Source organism: Pan troglodytes, chromosome 2 (assembly GCF_028858775.2).
Source record: "Pan troglodytes isolate AG18354 chromosome 2, NHGRI_mPanTro3-v2.0_pri, whole genome shotgun sequence".
NCBI lineage: Eukaryota > Metazoa > Chordata > Mammalia > Primates > Hominidae > Pan > Pan troglodytes.
The window spans coordinates 137,204,231-137,224,141 of record NC_086015.1 but is presented as its reverse complement, the minus strand read 5'-3'; the positions used below and the strand labels follow the sequence as shown (position 1 = coordinate 137,224,141).

At 49.7% G+C, this 19,911-nt stretch overlaps 1 protein-coding gene across 4 annotated transcripts in view; it reads left to right on the top strand.

Moving 5' to 3' along the window:
* The window catches only part of SLCO2A1 (solute carrier organic anion transporter family member 2A1), a 105,175-nt gene that overhangs the window by 53,878 nt on the left and 31,386 nt on the right, over positions 1 to 19,911 (top strand). For all 4 annotated transcript variants that reach the window (XR_010155056.1, XM_016939940.4, NM_001280332.1 and 1 more), the window contains 2 exon segments: positions 3,971 to 4,108; positions 9,763 to 9,925. Coding sequence is in view for 3 of the 4 variants with exons in the window: in XM_016939940.4 (XP_016795429.2) it covers positions 3,971 to 4,108; positions 9,763 to 9,925 (301 nt within the window). In the remaining variant the exon portion in view is untranslated.

Genomic DNA, 19,911 nt, shown 5'->3' with positions numbered 1-19,911 from the left:
TAGTGCCTTCAGGGAACTCTGAGAGTGTGACCTTGATGTGTTTGAAGGGCAAGGTGGCAGCAGGTGCTGCAGCTGTCTAATGCTGCATACCAGAACAATCCAAAACTTGGTGCTTAAAACAATGGCCACATTTAGGTTGCTGACAAATCTGACAAATCTTCAATCTGCACAGGGCTCATTGGGGATAGCTCATTTCTGCTTCACTTGGCATTGAGGGCTGGGACTGGAATCATCTGAAAGCTGGCTCAGTAACATGTCTGGTGGTTGATGCTGGCTGAGGACCAAAATCTGAACCGAGTTATCAGTGGAACATTAACATGTGCCCTCGCCATGAGTAAGGAAGACTGGGCTTCCTTACGATGTAATGTGGGGGTACTAAGGGTCTCAAGGGAGAAAGAGCCAGCCAGATTCTTTGTCCACTTTTAGGATCCAGCCTCGGAAGTCACATAGCATCACTTCTCTTCATTAGAAGCAAGGAGCTAAGATTGGCCCATATTCAGAGGGAGAGAACACAGAACCCACCCCTTGATAGAGTGTCATTGTAAGAGGTGTATGTGGATGGGAGAGATTGGTGTGGCCATCTTTGCAAAATATGATCAGTCTCAGCAGAAAATATGGAGGCAGGCTGGGTCCAGGACTGTAGCATCTTGGCTATCATCCCTCACAAACCAACACAGCTGTTTGGCTAACAGCAGTGTTGGTTTTTACCTTATAGAAAATGGGACGCCAGTGAGAGAGGCCAATTCAGGCATGACCTGCTCGTGTTTGTGCTTGAGAAAGCTCCCCCTGGGGTGGTGTGGTGGAAGATTTGAGAGGAGCAAGCAGGGGACCTGTGAGAGGCTGTTGCAGTGATCTGAGGAGGGATGGTGAGGGCCTGAGCCAAGGCTTACACCGGTAGAAGAGGCAGGGCTCCAATGTGGGAGACACCAAGAAGAGACCACGGGGCTGAGGGATGGGGCAAACACCAGAGGGTGAGGAGGAGGGACATCAAGAAGGATTATTGGTTTCTGACTTGGGAAACTGAGTGAAGGTGATGGGGAATGAGGGAAAAAGGGGAGCAGTTTATGGGGGAAGATGATGAGTCCTATTTGGGAAGTGATTAGTTTGAGGGGCCTAGGAGTGTCCAGGTGGATACGTCTAGCAGACAGTGGAGTGGACCTGCTTGCAAAACTCTGGCGAAAGTTCTGGGTACAGAACTGAGATTGGAGGCCATCATCCTATGGCAAATGGGATTGCCTATGAGCAGGTGCAGAATGGATCATGTCCAGAGAAGGGGTCTACAGGCAGGCTTTGGGGGCATTAGTCTTTAGGGACTGGTTAGAGGAGGAAGATCTGGCAAGGCATCTGAAGTCAAATTGTCTCTTTCCTAGGTCTGGCCTGGACCAGGGAACAATCTGGGTTCAAGTGAGCTTTGGTGCCCTGTTTCCATGGAAAATGACAGAACATTGACAAATCCCATCCCCATCACTGTCACAGTCTTGTGCTGCTTTCTTATAATCTATAACCTATAATGTGGCTCTTGTCTTTCCTTCAACCTTATAGTGGCAATTCCTATGGATTAGGGAATTTCTATGATTGTTTTTCTTTTTCTTGTTTTTTTTTTTTTTTTTTTTTGAGACAGAGTCTCGCTCTGTCGCCCACGATGGAATGCAGTGGCACAATCTCAGCTCACTGCAACCTCCACCTCCCAGGTTCAAGCGATTCTCCTGCCTCAGCCTCTCGAGTAGCTGGGATTACAGGCATGTGCCACCACGCCTGGTTAATTTTTGTATTTTTAGTAGAGACGGGGTTTCACCACGTTGGTCAGGCTGGTCTCGAACTCCTGACCTCATGATCCGCCTGCTTCGACGTCCCAAAGTGCTGGGATTACAGGCATGAGCCACCGCGCCCAGCCTTGCTTTCCTTTTTCTAATCTTTCACATCTTACCCTTTACAAGGATGGTCAGAGCCAGAAAGAGTCTTCTAGTCCGGTGACTGGAAACCACGTTGTCCCCCAGACTCTGCTGGTAGAAGTTTTCCAAATAAAGCATTTGAGGCTTCACTCCTGCTGATTTTGATTCAGTAGATCTGAGCTTGGGCCTAGCCTCTATGTTTCAAAGGCACTCCCACCTCTCCATCCATGTGATTTTGAATCAAAGCTGAGTTATGAACCATTGACTTTGTCCAGTTACCTCGCAGTTGGGAAAACCCAGGGCACAGAAGGGGGAAAAGCACACACAAACCGAGATTGTTCCCTGGTCCAGGCCAGACCTAGGAACGAGGCAATTTGACCTCAGATGCCTCGCCAGATTCTCCTCCTCTGACCATTCCCTAAAGACTAATGCCCCCTAAACTCTAAACTCTATCTCTACACAGAGACACGACCCTTTCTGGCTAAGCTTGCTCTGTTGAATGAGAGGCAGGTCCAGATCTGGTCCATGCCAAGCGTCAGGTGACTAGCATCTAAGCCCCAAAGTGCCTACTGCATACAGGGCATGGGTTGGGCACTTGGATTACCCCTTGCTGGACTTCAGTTTCCCCATTTGTGAAAAGAGAGTGGGATGACATTATTATAAAATATTAAGAAGAATTTCAGAATACGAAAGAAAGCCCAGTGGAGCCTCTCTAGCATGGCAGGGGTGGAGTGCCACCATGCCCCCAGACAGGCAGGCTTCCTTCTACCACCTGGGAGGAGTGGGGTGGCCACACAGGTTCAGGTGGCAGTCAGGAGAGGTGTCTGGTTTTGTGGGTGTAAAGACCTCTCCAGACCTGGAGGCTGTGAGCATGGACACATGGATAGGCAGTGAATTCTGGGCTCTGTCTGACATCCCAAGCTGGCCTCGCAAAGGTTCTGCCCTGGCAGGAAGGAGACCCCACAACCTGGAACAAGGGCACCTATAGAGGAAGGCGCAGCTTCGGAAGGAAATGGAAATGAAGGTGGAGCCCCGGTTGCTCTCCTGTGATGCCAGCTGTTCATTCATGGAAAGAGCTTTGGAAGACTGTGAAATGGCACAGCACTCACCCTTCCCTGGAGGAAAACCTCACCCAGAGGGGCGCCTTCCAGGAGATGATTGAGAATAGGACTCCTGGCTCAGAGCCTGTTCGGAGCCAGCGCAACAGCTGAGAACCTGGGGGAGCCCAGAGCTCAGCCTGGAGCCAACTAGGGACATCATGAAACCCTTCTCCTACCCTCCCTGATGTGTTATCTGTTCCCATCCACCATGGAACTCACATTTACTCAGTACCCCAGGACCAGGTACGAGGCCAGGTGAGATACAGAGATAAATGGCCTTGGCCCCTTCCCTGGGGCCTTGATCATCCATTGAGCAGGCAGCAAGCACAGTCAGTCACAGACATTCCTGAGAGGCCAAGATAGTCCTGGTAAGAGATGAGGACGTGGATGGGAACATTCATTCAAACCAGGTGCTTTGGGGATTGCATCATGGTGCCTTACTGGAGGCATTAGAGGTGGGCCTCAGAGGACAGGTGTTGGGAATGGAAGACAGGTCAAGAGAGATGGATCCATGTGACCCGGGCTTGTTCATCTCCCAAGAGTGGTCTGAATTGGATGGGGAGTGGCCTTCAGCCCTCACAGGGCACAGGAGGAGGGCAGATGTGCAGCCTGTGGAGCACTGTGGTGCTGTTGGGGAATAATCCAAGATGCTCAGCTGAGCAGTTAGGCCCTTCCCTTGGGGGTGAGTCCCCAACCCTGTCATATCTTCAACACCCTGTGGTTTCACTGGGCCACATATCACAGCAGTGATAAGAATGCAGTAATAACAGGAATGGCTAGCACTTTGGGAGTGCTTCCTGTAGGGTGCAACACAATGTTGCAATGATGACGTTTCATCCTGGAGACCCTGGGAAGTAACTGCTCCTAGATAACAGGCGAGGAAACAGAGGTCAGCCTGCCGGGGCCCCTAACAGATGGCTGGGAGGGCGCCAGGGCTTGTCGTCCAGAAACCTCACGGGCCCATCACTCTTCCCCCAGGTGTTTGTGCTCTGCCAAGGCCTCCTGCAGCTCTGCCAACTCCTGTACAGCGCCTACTTCAAGAGCAGCCTCACCACCATTGAGAAGCGCTTTGGGCTCTCCAGTTCTTCATCGGGTCTCATTTCCAGCTTGAATGAGGTGAGCAGGAGGTTCTGGTCCATCAGACTCCACTTGTGCACCACCCTGACCAAAAGATCCAGGAGAAGCAGAGGAACAGGGGGCTGAGATGTGCACATAGGTGCAATGCCTCTTTCTGCCGGGTAACAGCAAATGAAACAGCAAAGATCCAGTGGGCACAGTGAGAGCAGCTAGATTTCCTGAGGCCTGACTTGTGCCAGGTACTGAGCTGAAAGCCTCCCATGCCTGACCTGGGGGCCTCTTCATGGCAGCCTTGCCAGCAGGTACTATGTTCATGCCCACTTCACAGATAAGGATGCTGAGGCTCAGGAGTACAAGTGGCTTGCTCCAGGTATGCAGGGCTGTCTGCCTTCAAACTCTGTGCTTCTAATTGAGTTCTGTGCAATCTGCCAGGCTGTGGGGCCCCTGCCCCATACATAGTCTAGGGAGGATAAGCCCCAGGCATGCAGGTGGGTCAGCAGCCCTGGGCCCAGGCATCTCCTGTCTTATGAGGGCCACAAGAGCCAGAGCTCTTAATGGCCTTGACTCCCTGATGAGATCAGAGCTCTATGGCCTCCGAGCATTTCCCGCCATCCCTCAGTGACTGCATATCAAAGTTAGAGGAAGACAAGATGGGCCGAGAAGCCAGAGGAGGTGGGAGATCAGAGGGCAGGGCCTGCCAGGAGCCACTGGAAGCTGGGGAGAGAGAGTGAGCGGAGGCAGAACCCCTTCATCCTGTCTCCATAGTCTGGAGACAGGGCTCCTGGGCTGGCTTCCATCTTCTCCCCAGGGCCACTCTTCCTGGATGGAGGCAGGCAGTGGTGCCTTCCCCAGAGCCGGGTTGCTCCTCTGGAGCATCATGAGGTCTTCCCTTGACTTAGTGAAATTCAAGTCAGTGCAGTCACTTAAAGCCCGGGCCCCTGTCCCGTGGCAGCTTCTGGCCAAAACAGAACTGTAAAAGAAGGCAGGTATCTCCTCTCCCCAGCCTTCTCCTGCTGGAATAAGGCTTTCCCTTTCACTCCTCCCCCTTCCTTGATGGTCCACATAGCAGTGACCCCAGGACCACTTTCCTGTGCCAGTCCCTTCTATGGTCCTAGGAGGGAGGCGCTCTTCACAGTCACGTTTCTCAGACAAGGAACCCAGCATCAGAAAGCCTGAGTACTCCATCCAGGTCAGCCCCCTGTCATGTGCATGGTGCAGCCAGGGTCTGAGCCCAGGGCTGTCTGAGGGCTGCATGCCGAGGCCTCCTCTGTGGATTCCTAACTGTCTTCTCTACCGTTCCTCCAGTCTCTTGCTCACAAGCACTGCCCCAGCCAGTCTCAACCTCCACACACATCGCTGGAATCTTCATTGGTGCCCCTCACTTTATGAGCACCCCTCCATGGGCTCTTTCACCACATATATGACATGCATGCACATATACATGCACAGTCCTACAGCCTGTCTAAGTCATCCCTGCTGGCCTGAGACCTCCTGCTCTGAGCTTCCAGGCCCATGTGTGTGCCTTCCCTGCTTTCTGTGCCAGGTGTGTGTCTGTGTACTGGTCTGTGTGTGTGCCTGTGTCTCTGTCTGTCTGCTTGTATTGCTATCCTAAGCTTCCTGGTGATGCCTGGTGACTGGGTCTGTCTGACTGTGTGGTTGCCTCCTTCTCCAGGACAGCGCCCCGGTGTCCCTGCCCTGCATTCACACAGAATGACCCTCATCGATGTTGACCTGTGACTTTGGTAATGCGCCTGGCACATGTTGTCCTCACTCATGATGGATATCAGGGAAAACAAATCTCCGACATTTGCGTCACCACGGTCTTGTTTCATGACCCTGGCAGGCATCACTAATTACCCACCCCATCCCTTTCCTGCTGAGTTCATGCACAGCCTCAGAATCCTTCTCAACACAATATTCTAGGCCTTTCTACTAATCAAAGTCAGAGCTGGCATGTGAGGTGAATCTTCTCCTTCACCTCAGCCCAGGTGGTAGCCAAATCTGTGATCTCCCATGGTTAAATTTTCATTCATGTTGACCCTATGCTTGGAACAAAAATGTGCGCCCAGAAACAACTGGATTCCTCAATGGGCTGGGAGTAGCTAGCTAGGACTTGTAGCAGGATCTGCTTAAGACAGGAGGTTGATTAGGCAATGAAAGAGCTTAATATTTTCCCAGGGATAGAGTTCAATCAGAAATAAAAATAATTCACCCATTAAAATCTTTCCCAGTCTCAGATGAACTTTTCAAGAATCTGAATTCAGCTCATGCCTGTGGGCATGACTTGAAGCAAATATCATCAGATAGTTCACTCCTCTGACCTTATAACCCTCTGTGTGTGTGTATCTGTGTCTGTGTATGTCTGAGTATTTGTGTGCAACTCTGTATGTGTCTGTCTGTGTACAGTATATGCCTGAAGGCTAGGGGGGATGTGAGAAGAGAGCCCAGCCTGGTGCAAGTGGAAGGTGAGGCTGCCCGGGTGGTGGAGTGTGCAGTGAACCTCCAGGAAGCATGAACCTTCAGTCTGCAGCTTCCAGTCTCAGAGAGCCTTCTGGGGGCCCAGTAGGTGAGGTGAAGCCTTTGACAGGCTGGGCGTAAAAGGCCAGCACCAGCAGGAGGAACTTAGTTAAGAAGAGAAGACATGGAGCAACTTGGCTTGAAGCAGCAGCTTCTCTTGTCCACTACGAAAGGCCAGGGCTGAGCCCTAGAGGCTGCCTGCCCTTCACGCCACCCACCAGTGGTCCCTGCGGCCCTTTGGTTTGAGACGTTGAAGGGCAGGGGCATGTCATGATGGGCATTGTAACAGCTTTCAAAGAGTCTCACAGCAAGTCCATGGTAGTGTTTTAGGGGCTGCTCCAGGGCTGAGGAGACTGAGGTCTTGAGGCTCTCTTCTCAGCTGGAACAGCTGCATTTGGGGGGTTGTTTTATATTAGGGAAAAACAGTTTTTTCAAAGGGACTCTGTAGCTGAAGAAAAGTTTGAGAACAAGGTCTTAAGCCAGCATTAGCTGTAACACCTGTGGAGGTTCAGCTTCCCACAGAGAAACAAGTGCAGGCCCCTGGAGAGTGCGGAAGAGCTTCTCCTCTGTCCCTCCTCCCTGAGATCCCCTTCGGGGCCCTCCACTGACCCTCACCCAGGCCTTCTAAAGTCAGCCACAGTCAGCACAGCTGATATGATCTGACATTTACAATCATTTTATGAAAAGCAATACGGAAACAAGAAGGAAATAAACGAAATCTGGGAAGCATAAGAATAAAGCTGTCTTTCCAGGTGCGGGTTTCAGGATGTCCTAGATCCACCTTTTGGCAGGGGCTGCCTCTCACACACCTTCACATCCCCTTTCTCTGTAGATCATAAATCATCTCACTCTTGGCCATGCCGGAGGGGTCTCCTGGGCAACTATGTCCTCCTCTTGAAAAAGTCTACCATTTACTCATTCATTCATTTGTTCAACAATATTTAACGAGCACCAAGTATTAGGCACTGTTCTAGGTGCTGGGGAAACAGGAATGAACAGACAAAAATCTCTGCTCATATATCATTCTAAGGATAAATATAGTATTTATGGAAATAAAACATACTGTAGATCAGGTTATGATGAGTGCAATGAAGAGAGAGAGTCATGGATAGGAAAAGGTATATGGGGCCTCAGTGTTGGGGATGTAGGTCTATTTTAAATGACGAGGTCAGAGAAAGGCCTTCTTGAGGTGATTCAATCTGAGCAGAGGCCTGAATCTGGTTAAGAATGGAGTCCTGAGGACGTAAAGTCAGAAGGAGCAGCAAGAACCAAAGGGGGCTGGGGGAATGCCTTTGTTCTTTGGTGTGGTCAAAGAACAGCTGGGGGCAGTATGGCTGGATGGAGGGAGGGAGAGGAGCAGAAGAGTGCAGACCTGAGAGGTGACCAGGGGGCAGGCTGTGTAGGACTCAGGAGGCTCTGGGACAGCCTTTGCCTTTTTCCACTGGAGGGTTTGAGCTGAGGGAACATGGTCTGATAGTTCAGCAGGACCCTTCTGGCTGCTGGGTGGAGAATGAACAGTAGCAGGACATGGGTGAACGCAGGGTCCCATTAGGAGGCTACCACAGTAATTCAGACAGGATTGGAGGTTGAGGAGTCACTGGCTTCCAGGTGGCTGTGGAAGGTCCTGCCAAGGGGATTTGCTGATGGATTAGATATGAGTGTGAGAGAAGTCAAGATGATGTTCGAGTGTTTTGTGTGAGCCACTGGGAGGATGGAGGTGCCATTTACTGAGACAAGGAGGACCAAGACAGGGGACTGGGGTTTTGGAGGGAGGAAGAAGAGTGAGAGTTTAGATGAGCTGAGACTGTGGGACTTAGAAGCACACGCAGAGCATAAATAGCCATGGAACTGGACACACTTAGGGGCAGAGCTCTGGGCCCAATGCTGAGAGTCCAAGGAGATAAAGAGGAATTAGCCAAGAAGACCGAGAAGGAGCAGACAGGGGAAGGGAAGCAGGAGAGGATGGTGTCATGGGAACTCTGAAAGAAGTGTTTCAGGAAAAAAGAAATGGTCAACTGAGTCAAATGGAACTGAGCATTGACCAGTACGTTTGCCAATGAGGAGGCCACTGGTGACCTTAGTGACAGCTGTGTTCTGAGGCTCTAGCCTCTGTTTCCTGACATAGGAGTACCCGTTTCTCCACCCAGGAGGAAAGTGGGGTGTAACAAGGCAGGGCTATGGCTGCAGATTTACAGAGCTCCTCCAGTCCAGGTGAACTGTGCTCTGAGGAGAGGACCATCTTTGGTGGAGACGTGGTCAGAAGGCCTGGCAGCATCCCCTTACCATTGAAGACCTTACTCCCCATACTGGAGCCTTCAGTTCCCTTCCCTGGTTCTGGGTGGGGCTCAGAGAGCACATCTTCCAGGGAGCACCAGGAGCATGGAGTTACCCATGTTTCCAGCTGGAAGGGCTTTAGGGGTGCTCTAGTTCTTATCCTTCATTTCACAGAATTGAAAACAGACCAAGGCAGGGGAAGGGGCAGGATAGTAGCAGAGCTGCTTGGGCAGAAACCCTCTTCTCCAAGAGGTGACAGACAACTCTAGTTAAGCCTTGGTGTTTTAGAGTCAGGCAAGACTGTTTCAAGCCATGCCCTAACCTCATAGTGATGGGTATGTTACTTAATATTCTGAACCCCAGTTTTGTCAGATAAAATGAGAATTGTTTCATGATTAAATGAGATAAGCATGTTGCTTGCTTGTTATTCTGGCCTCCAAGCCAAGGTCCTTGGGTCCTTTAATTTGTACCTAATTAAACTTGGGATTTTGCCTAAACTTTAGGTACAAACTCTCAAGCTTAATTAGGGAATGTGTTTTATTCCCAGGAGCCAGCCAGAATTGGAGGTTTCTTTGGCTTTTTCCCAAAAAGGTTTGGTTCTAAGATGGTTAAAGTTTAGGTTTTGAGTGTTTCATAATCTCCAGATACTTCCTTTGGTCTGGTCTAGGAGATGGAGACCCAGAAGGGTTTCTGATAACAGAGGGAAAACCAAAATTGCTTATGCTTGCCCCTTGTGAAGCTCTCTGGGAAAAGCTGACACTTTAACTCTGTCTGGGCCCCAGCTGACACTGGGAAGCCCCCTCCCTTTCCAGTTTTCCTGGATGAGGTATGATCGGGTCTTCTCTGTGGGTGGGTGAGGACAGGGCCTCTTGTCTCACTCAGCCCTTCTGCTCTCTTCTCAGATCAGCAATGCCATCCTCATCATCTTTGTCAGCTACTTTGGCAGCCGGGTGCACCGTCCACGTCTGATTGGCATCGGAGGTCTCTTCCTGGCTGCAGGTGCCTTCATCCTCACCCTCCCACACTTCCTCTCCGAGCCCTACCAGTACACCTTGGCCAGCACTGGTGAGTGGCCTCCAACCCCTGCCTCAAGGGGGTAAGGAATGGGCGAACATCTCACAAAGTTAGTGGGGATACTCCTAGGGCAGTGGATACCACTCCAGGAAGAGGGCATATGAAGCTCAGAATATACTGAAGTATGTAGAGCTATGGAGCAACTGAACTCTGGTTTGTTCAGGAAAGTGTGCAGTGCATGGCTCACCTCCTGCTGTGATTCCCTGTGCTTCATGCCAGGAATGACCCAAGCTCCACCTCCCTAGGGACACTGTGAGCAGTTTCTGCAATGGGGCTTGGCAGGAGGAGGATCAAAGCATTAAATCATGATGAAGTCTGTGGATTTTGTCCATGTTTAATCATAGCACTTCGTGACATTTGTACATTCTTCTGTCTTTAGGTGACAGTGCACTTGTATGATCTCATTTGATCATGTTTACTATGTTGAGTTTGCCAATCCATGAACATAGGATGCTCACTATTACCCTTATATTTAACATTGATGTATGACTTAACAACCACTGAAGTTCATTAATGTCTCTATTCTCCAAGAGAGCAAAATAAGGATCATAGATGCTTTTTTGCCCACCATCCTCTCTCATCTTCCACTTATGGTTGACCCATATTTTTGTTCTACCTGTCTTTAACCTCCCCACAGTGGTCATTATTATAAATTGTTACTATACTGTTATTTATAAATAAGTGAGTGGTTATTTATGTACTCACAAGTTTAATGGTTTCTTTGTTCACCATTGATTGCTTCTTGCATTTCACCCATGCTGTTGATTAATGTTTTTTTCCTGAAGGATATCCTTTAGTGTTACTTTCAGTAGGCCTATGAGTAAGAAAATCTCTAAGTCTTTGTCCGAAAATGCCTCTATTTTACCCTTGCTCTTGAATTATAGTTTAGCTACAAACAGGATTTTAAATCAATAGTTATTTCTTCTCAACACTTTGAAGGTACCATGCCTCTGTCTTCTGGTATTGGGACTTTTCCATTAGTCTAATTGTCATACCTTCTTAGGTATCCTGTTTTTTCTCTAGTTCTATTTAATATTTGTTCTTTTCTTTTCTTTGTTGTTCTGTATGTCTACCATAAGGTATCTGAGTATGGCTTAATTTTCACTTATCTGTTAGAAAGTTCGATGTGCTATTTCTTTTGAAAATGAGAGTTTTTCTTTAATTTTGAAAAATTTTCTGCCAAAAACATTCCTGATATTGCACATCCTTATTTTCTCCATCCTTTTTTTCTGGAACTCCTTTTACATATGGCTTCACATTTTCATTTCTGGCCTCCTTGTCTCTTAACCTCTCTTTCATAGTTTTCAGTGCTTTATGCTGCATCCTGGGTAATTTCCTTAAAGTATGACTTTCTGTTCACTTAGTCTCTCTCCAGCTTTGTTAATTGGTGTCAAACCCATTTTTTACATTATAAATCTGAATGGCACTACATATTTTGCTAATTCCTGAAGTTCTTATAATAGTTGTTCAAATCTCTCTGCTCTGTGACACAATTTTTTGGTGTTTCCTTATGATTTCTTTTGTGTTATTGATGTCTTCAGCTATTTTAAATATATTTATATTATACTCTTTTTCAGATCGTTCTAGTAGCTCAAGTTTTAAGAATGTTAATCCTCCCATTGTTTTATGTCTGCTTGCTCTTGTTCATGGTGGATTACCTCCTTATGTTTGACCATGAGCCATTTGCAGTGGGCTTTTTTGCCCTGTGGAAATTGTATGTGGCCTGGGTAAGGAAATAGCCCTACAGAGTGGTTTGGCATTTACATTTACTCAGCACCCAGGACCATCATTGCTTTGGAACTAATTTTATGTTAATGTGTTGACTTAGGATGAATTTGCACTTATTTTAAGGACTGTGGAAAGTGGCTGTGGTTTTGTGATAGACATTTGTGAGAGGCCTAGTTCATAGGCTCACCCTTAGTCCACTGTATTGGAGTTGAGGTTAAATGAGCCCCCAGGGAGGTGCTGAGGGAATAATCGATTCTGGTTTGCTTAGAAACCAGGCTATTTTTTCAATCAGATATGTAGACCAGGTTTGAGAGATGAACCACTTAGAATAATAGAGGGCAGCCCTTAAGATTGTGAGGCCAGTGATGGAGAGAACAAAGCGCCTGGAACAGGAAAAGAATAGGGCAAGAATAGGAGTGTCTAATGCTGAAATATCTGCTGGGTTCTGGTCATGGAACTCTTTCCCCCACCTTTTTATAAATCACCAGTGAACTGGTCATTTCTCATAAATGTATGGACTCTGTGGGGCTGAATCCTGCTTCAGGTGGGCAGAGGATGAGGAAAGATCCGAGCCCCAGGCTCCTGCCATACACTTTCTCCCCCTTGGTCTAATGAGAGCTTGAGGCCAGCTCTGAAGCGAGTCAGGAGTTGCTGGCCATCTTCTCGGAGAGCAGTGTGGCCAGCCTGGCTGCACTGTCTTCTTTCCAGAGCCACAATCCCTGCCCTTCCTCGTCACGTGAAGACTGGAATAATAAAATCAGCAAGGGAGCCTGGGGCACTGTGGCCAGGCCGAGGGGAGGGCCTCCTGCCAGGCGCCACACATCGTGGCCTGCTCAGCCTGGCAAGTCAGCTCCCATGGCCTGGGCCCACATCCCAGTGGCATTTGCCTCACACTGAGCAGCCACAGGAGACTGGTTAAGACAACTTCACTCTGTTCCTTGTTAGGAATAATCAGTGAGTTTGGGTTCAGCTCACCATGACGCTCTCAGCTCAGAAGGAAACACTGTGCTGTTCCAGCTTTGACCTCAGTGCTCTAAGACAAAATCTTCTGATAGAGGACAGAGGGGCTCTGAAAAGACCACAGCTTGCCTCTCAAGGCTGCAGGGGGGCACCATAGGCCAGAAGAGTGGGCTGTTTTGTAGTTCTTGTTCATTGGTGCAAATTCTATATGCAACAATAGGGCACAGCAGTCTCCCTCAGTCTGGCTGGGATAGAAGCAGATGCTGGAAGTGCTCAGAGCTGAGCTACCTTCGGGCATCTTCCTGGTGCCAGGGGGTGGGATGAGAAGGACTTTGGCCCAGGAACCTCATCCATGTGATCTAGCTGGGGCTGCACACGGTGCCAGTGCACCACGTGAGTGCTATGCTAATATGTGCAAATAAAAATATTTATAAAGTCTTACTTCATGGGAATAGCTTAAAATGTGACTCCTATTTCAAATGTATTCTTATGGAAATTTTAGTTTTGAATCATGCAAGGTCGTCAGGAACAAAGGCATTTCATTAAATGTACCACTCTTTGAGTGGGGGTGTGAATCTGAATGGTCTACTGGAACCAGGCAGTCCTCAGTCTGAATCTGAGCTTTGGGACTCCCAAGTGGGCTCGAGCCACCTCCTCCCTGCTCTGAGTTTCAGTTCATCCCTGAGTGTCTATTTTATAGCCCTTGTAGGGCTGCAGGGGCTGAGAAGATGCCTGTTCAGAATTTAGCCTGGTGGCTGTCACATGCAGTAATCACTAAGTGGTGGCTTTTGTCCCCACAGTGGTAGGGACAATACATGATGTTGTGTAAACTAGTAGACTTTCTGGATCCCAAAGGAGAAAGCACCTTACTTCCTGTGAAGAATGTGACAGCTTATGGGCTGGATGGCCTGGGGACATCTGAAGGCAGCTTCTTTCTGGTCTACATCATAGGTCCTCTGCTCTGTTCTGGAGCAGGGCGCCTCCCTTGGCATGGTCCCTGCTGCATCCTCACATGTGAGTCCTTAGGATTTCTGTTGGTGGAAGCTTAGGTTGCTGTTGTGCTCTCTTCCCAGATCCTTGTGTTGGTGTGGCCTGGTATGATGGGTAGACATGCACCCCACCCCACTCCATATGGACTTTAACATTTGAATCCTAGCTCAGTCACTTACCTGCCAAGTCTTCTTAGGCAAGCTACCTCACCTTTCTGAACTTTAGTTTCCTTACCTATAAAATAGGAGCAAGAATACCTTGACTTTCAGTGTGTTCTGAGAGTAAAAGTAAAATGAAATAAGCCAGGTATGCTGTAATCCCATCACTTCTGGAGGCTGAGGCAGGAAGATTGCTTGAGGCCAAGAGTTCGAGACCAGACTGGGCAACACAGTGAGACCCCATCTCTACAAAAAAAAAAAAAAGTTAGCCAGGCATTATGGCACATGCTTGTAGTCCCAGCTACTTGGGAGGCTGGGGTGGGAGGATCACTTGAGCCCAGAAATTTGAGGCTTTAATGAGTTATGATCATGCTACTCCACTCCAGCCTGGGCAGCAATCAAGGCTCTGTCACCAGGCTGGAGTGAAGTGGTGCGATCTCGGCTCACTGCAACCTCTGCCTCCCAGGCTCAAGCAATTCCCCTGCCTCAGCCTCCTGAGCAGCTGGGACTACAGGTGCCCACCACCAGGCCCAGATGATTTTTTGTATTTTAGTAGCTACGGGGTTTCACCATGTTGGCCAGGTTGATCTCAAACTCCTGACCTTGTGATCCACCCACCTCAGCCTCCCAAAGTGCTGGGATTATAGGCATGAGCCACCGCGCCTGGCCTGCTCAGCATATTTCTATTTGCCTGCCCTTGTGGTATTTGAAATCTGCTACTCAGACCTATTACTTGTGTTGATTACTGATTCCTTCCTCTTGGAGTAAAGCTGCTCCAGAAACGAACATGGGAAATGAAGAATAGCAATGTGTTTTAGGAAAAAAAAGTTAAAGAAGGGCTAAACATTTTGGGAATCACAGAGACCTTTAACAACTAATTGCTAATTTTTAAAAGGCCATGAAGACATTTATGGATATTTAGATTTTCTAAATGTCAGTGGGGTCCAGAAATGTACCCTGGCGCCTTTAGAGAAAAGACGAGCTATCCAGCCAAAGCCTCTAAGACCACGTCTGGAAGGCGCGGAGAGGTTTTCCTCTATGGGAAACGGGCCAACGTGAGACCAGTCCTCCCAGGAGATAAGAGAAGGGGCTTCGGAAACCAGTGTCTGGTAGGACTAGGTGTAACCTGTGAATGATCCTTCAGCCAAGTCCAGAGGGAAGTCTGCCCACATGCAGACAATGGATGCAGCAGGCAGGAAGCTTCCTGGAGGTTAAGGAGGGGCAGGGGAGCACTGTATTTTTGGAGCAGACAAGAAAAAGAAAGGGAAGAGTCACTTTCCAGTCCTTTATTCATGAAGTTGCCATCCCCAACCTGGGCTTGCATATCCCAAGGGTGTCCCTGGGAAAGAAGGTGGTGGGAAGGCACGGGGAGGGGGAGCCTCGGGATCCTGAGTGAACTGGTCAGGACAGGGAGCTCAGCCTTTCTACAGTGAACACCCACCTATGGTGTGAGATGGGTGTGCTAGGAAGCCCTGGAGGAATGAGAGGGGCACCCGTGGTTTGGGCAGCCTGAGTTTGTTTGTGGGTAATTGTGTATAGGTGTGTATGTGGGGGAGGCGTGTCTATGAGTAGGAAGCTAAGTAGGTGAGGAGGTGTGTGGGTGTGGAGGGGAGGTAGGTGTATGTGGAGATGTGGGGGGCATGTGGGGATGGGAAGGACTGGGGTAGGAGGCAGAGGAGAGTAAAGTATGTGGATGTGTGAGTGGAGTTGTGGGGTGAGGGTTGGGGTGTATGTGAAGGGGAAGGTGTGAGGGAAGAGGTGGTGTGGGGGAAATGTGTGGAGGTGGGGTGGGGTGCCTGTGATGGGGAAGTGTGTGTGCATGTGTTGGGGGGGTGTGGAGGTGAGGAGGGGTCCATGTCGGGGGAAGTGTGTTCACATGTGTGGGGGGTATGGAGGTGGGGTGGGGTACATGTCGGGGGAAGTGTGTGGGGGTATGGAGATGGGTTGGGGTGGGGTGCCTGTGAGGGGGAAGTGTGTGTTCACGTGTGTGTGGGAGTATGGAGGTGGGGTGGGGTACATGTCGGGGGAAGTGTGTGGGGGTATGGAGATGGGTTGGGGTGGGGTGCCTGTGAGGGGGAAGTGTGTGTTCACGTGTGTGTGGGGGTATGGAGGTGGGGTGGGGTCCATGTCGGGGGAAGTGTGTGGGGGTATGGAGATGGGTTGGGGTGGGGTGACTGTGAGGGGGAAGTGTGTGTTCACGTGTGTGTGGGGGTATGGAGGTGGGGTGGGGTCCATGTCGGGGGAAGTGTGTGGGAGTATGGAGATGGGTTGGGGTGGGGTGCCTGTGAGGGGGAAGTGTGTGTTCACGTGTGTGTGGGGGTATGGAGGTGGGGTGGGGTACATGTCGGGGGAAGTGTGTGGGGGTGTGGAGGTGGGGTGGGGTGCCTGTGAGGGGGAAGCGTGTGTTCATGTGTGTGGGGGGTATGGAGGTGGGGTGGGGTGCCTGTGAGGGGAAGCATGTGGGGTGGTAGGTGATTGGAGGGTGGGGATGGGCAGATGTGCAAGGAAGGAGGAGAAAGGGTGTATGTATTGGTGGAGGGCAGGGTGGACCATCCTAGTGGGAGTTGCACAACCTGGCCAGTGGATCTATTTAACTCAAAAAGAAAGAGAAAATAAACAACAGAGAAAATCACAAAACACATGGGTGTTATTAATTTGACTGAGAGAAATAGAGCCCTGAACGGATGAGCAGAACAAAACTTAATGAGATTTGATGTGGAACATTTTTTAAATGCGTGGTGTAGGAAAGAATAGAAATAAACATGGAGAAATGATAGAAAACACTAGACTGCGGTAGAGAAGGCCCGGGAAGGAGCGAAGCTGGAAACTGGTGGGAGAGCTCTGCGCTCCATGGTGATGGTGTGACAGCCTCTCTGAGGGCCTGAGCCTGAGCCGTGACATAAAAGTAGCTGACTCTCTGTCAGGCTTTTCTATCATCTGTTTTTGTGGGCAAGGCACAACTCCCCTTGGCTTACCTGGAAACTGGACCCCTTGTTCTGCGTCTCTAGCACAGGCCTGGTGGAGACCTGAGTGTGGACCCTCAGGCATGCCTGATCGTTTCCCTTGCTCAGGAATGAAGCTGAGTGACAGGTCTGCTTGGGGGGAGGGTCCAGGAGGCAAGCTGCAGCCTGCTCCGCTGAGAGTCGCTTCTCCAGGAAGGCTGGCAGACCGTGTCTTGGGCCCACCTGTAGCAGGAGGATGGCCTCCTTGGGAGTTAGTATCCAGGGTAAAAAGGAAAGCGGGCTACTGTTCCAGTGGCTTTGGGCATCCTGGGAACAGTGTTGAGAATGAGGGAAAGCCCCACAGAAAAAGGGAAATGTGGTTCAAAGAAACCATTGATCCTCCCTGCAAGATGCCTTGAGCTCCCCAAGCATCCCCAAAGGAGACAGGGAGGAACTTTCTGCTCTTGCTGCCACACTTAGTAGAGCTGTAGAGCTGGGACACTGACTGTGTGCACAGGCATCTCCTGTGGCCCTGAAGCCTTGAAATGGGAACCACTGGGCCCAACTGGGCAGCGTGCTACCCACCAGGAGGTTGGAAACAACAAGGAGAGTTTCTTTCTTTCAGGAACAAAAGGACTTTTCAGGATTGAGAGCTTGGACTGGACACAGTCAGAGAGGATGTGAGCCTCAGAAATCTAAAAGAGGGAAACAGCAAAGAGAAGTTAGCATGACAGAGGACTGACCCACAAACCAGGACCTAAGGGGGCTGGCTGGTGCTCTGGAATGTTCTGGAGAGCTCCTTCGTGGCCTCTTCTTGGCCTGGGGCTGCAGTGCGGAGAGGTGTGAGCAGGGGACTCCATACTCCCCTCTCGTCGTCTTGTGCTGGTGACACCTGCTTTTGTCTGTCTCATACATTGTGCTTCTCCAGAAGCATTGGTTGCAGAAGATTTGGTGGCTGATGTGTTTGAACACCATGGGACTAGACCAGGGGTCAACAGACATTTTCTGTAAAGGGCCAGGTAGTAAATATGTCAGACTTGTGTACCATAAGGTCTGTGCTGAAATTATTCAACTTTGCTGTAGTGGCACAAAAGTTCCCCTTCCCAATAGATAAGCAAGTGGGCATGGCTGTGTCCCCATAAAACTTATTGATAGACACAGGCTGGGAACTGAACGCAGCCCACGGGTTGTGGTTTGCCAATCTCTGGACCAGACAGTTCTCTCTGCCAGGCCCACTACTGCCCTCAGGCATCTGGAGCTGAAGCTCAAGAATGGGGACTGTAAGGCTGCCTGAATGTGGACAGTCATGGTTTGTGGGAGCAGGCCCCTCCCTCTCTCCCATGTCACTCGTTTTCCTAGATTTCCCTGAATTCTGTCTTCCTATACTCCACTCCATCAGTCCCAGGTCAGTCTTCTGGAACCAAGCAGCACCAGCCCATCAGTCCACAGTGGTGGAAACAGCCATCACATAGCCCAGAGCCTTTGCTTCCTGAGCTGCTGGTCTTTACTCTTTCCCACAAAATAAGGCTTCTAGCCCTTTGGGGGCCCAAGCTGCCTGGGCCCAGTGCGGTGCTGTCAGGGTGGTCTCCCTGAGAAGAAGACAGAGGGAGGCTCACATCTGAATCTGAGGGTCCTCCTCACAGGCTGGAATTGTGAACTTGTGGTCAAAACACCAGAGACTTGTCCCCATACATTGTGCCAAGCCAGGTATCACCCTTCCAACCGCTGACTAGCTGAATTCCTTGAAGCTACGGTCAAGCTTCATATTTTCTCCCTGTAGGAATCATTCTCCTTGGTTGGGGTCCCTCCTTATAGCCGCGGGTCTAATTTTGAGTTATCAGCCGTTGGACTGTCCAATCCTCCCAGCTTCGTGTCATCCATGTCATTCACACATTTGTAAGCAGTTTCCTTCTTTCTCCAAAGTCCGTGACAAGCGTTGAGTGGCATGCGCTCAGAGCAGCTTCTTTCTGGGTGACGCTGGCCCACGGGCACCCGAGCCGGGCATGCTTTGAGCCAGTTTTCCCTGAGGACTCCCCAGCCATGTGTCCTCATCTTGTCTAGCAGGATGTCATGACAGGCTTTGTCAAAAGGCTTCTTCCAATCAAGTAACACCATGTTATGGCTTCCTGCTGGGTCAGGAGCCCCATTAACAAAGGAAATGAGGTTGGTTTGGCAAGACTGGCTTTTGATGAGCTCATGTTGGCTCCGCTAACGGTTTTTTTCCCCCCCTTCAAAGAGTTCTCATCAGCTTACTGAATAAATCTGTGAACAATAAATTCTATCTCACACCCATCAGGGTGGGGGAGTACTAATTAAGCTCACATTTCTTTGCATGTTAAAATTAAATGGCTCTGAGCTGCATCCTGCTCCCTCAGGTATGTCTTCCTTCCCTTCATCCACTAAAGAACCAGCTCTGATGATGAGCCGAGCCAGGTGCTGGTGCCAGACCATGTGCTGGGCCAGGGTGTGGGGGTGTGGGCAGTGGAAGAGAAAGCCCCTGGCCAGCAATATAGCACCCTGCCTTGTTGGGCATGCACAGTGAGCCTACCGTCTTGTGCCCAGCTCATTCATAGCACAGCCTCCTCAATACAAGTAGGCATTTTCCCTAGGGCCCCCTCTAGTGCCAAGGTGGCAGTATGGGAAGGGACATCCAGCCTCAGCCTCAGAACTAGTCTTGGAAACCCAGTCTTGAGAGAGGAGCAGAGCAGTTCCTCCTTCCACTGCCCTGAGCTTCTTTTCCTCCACAGATGTGAACTTCTCCAAGCACACTCACTTGTCCTGTAACTGCTTTATTATAATCCATCCATTGCTGGTGACCAGCATTGATCTTACTGGTATCTAGTTTCTGGACCCAGTTTCCAAGTTCTTAAAGGCCTGGGCAACATTGCCTGTCTCCAAGCTTCTCCCATTTCCCTTATCTATTTGAGTTTCTCACAGTTACTCATCTCTTTGGATGAAAATCGATCTCATCGTATAATCACTATGTCCCAGGTTATAATATACTCATTATTTTTAATTCTCATAAGAATATTGTAAGACAGGTATTATATCTGTTTTGAAGATGAGAACACTGAGGTTCATTCTGAGAGGCCTCTGACTATCAAGCAGTAGAGCCAAGATTGGAACCTGATCTGTCTGGCTTCAAGGTGTGAATTTCTTCCATTGCCCCACAATGTGCCCCAGACTGTCAACGTCAACT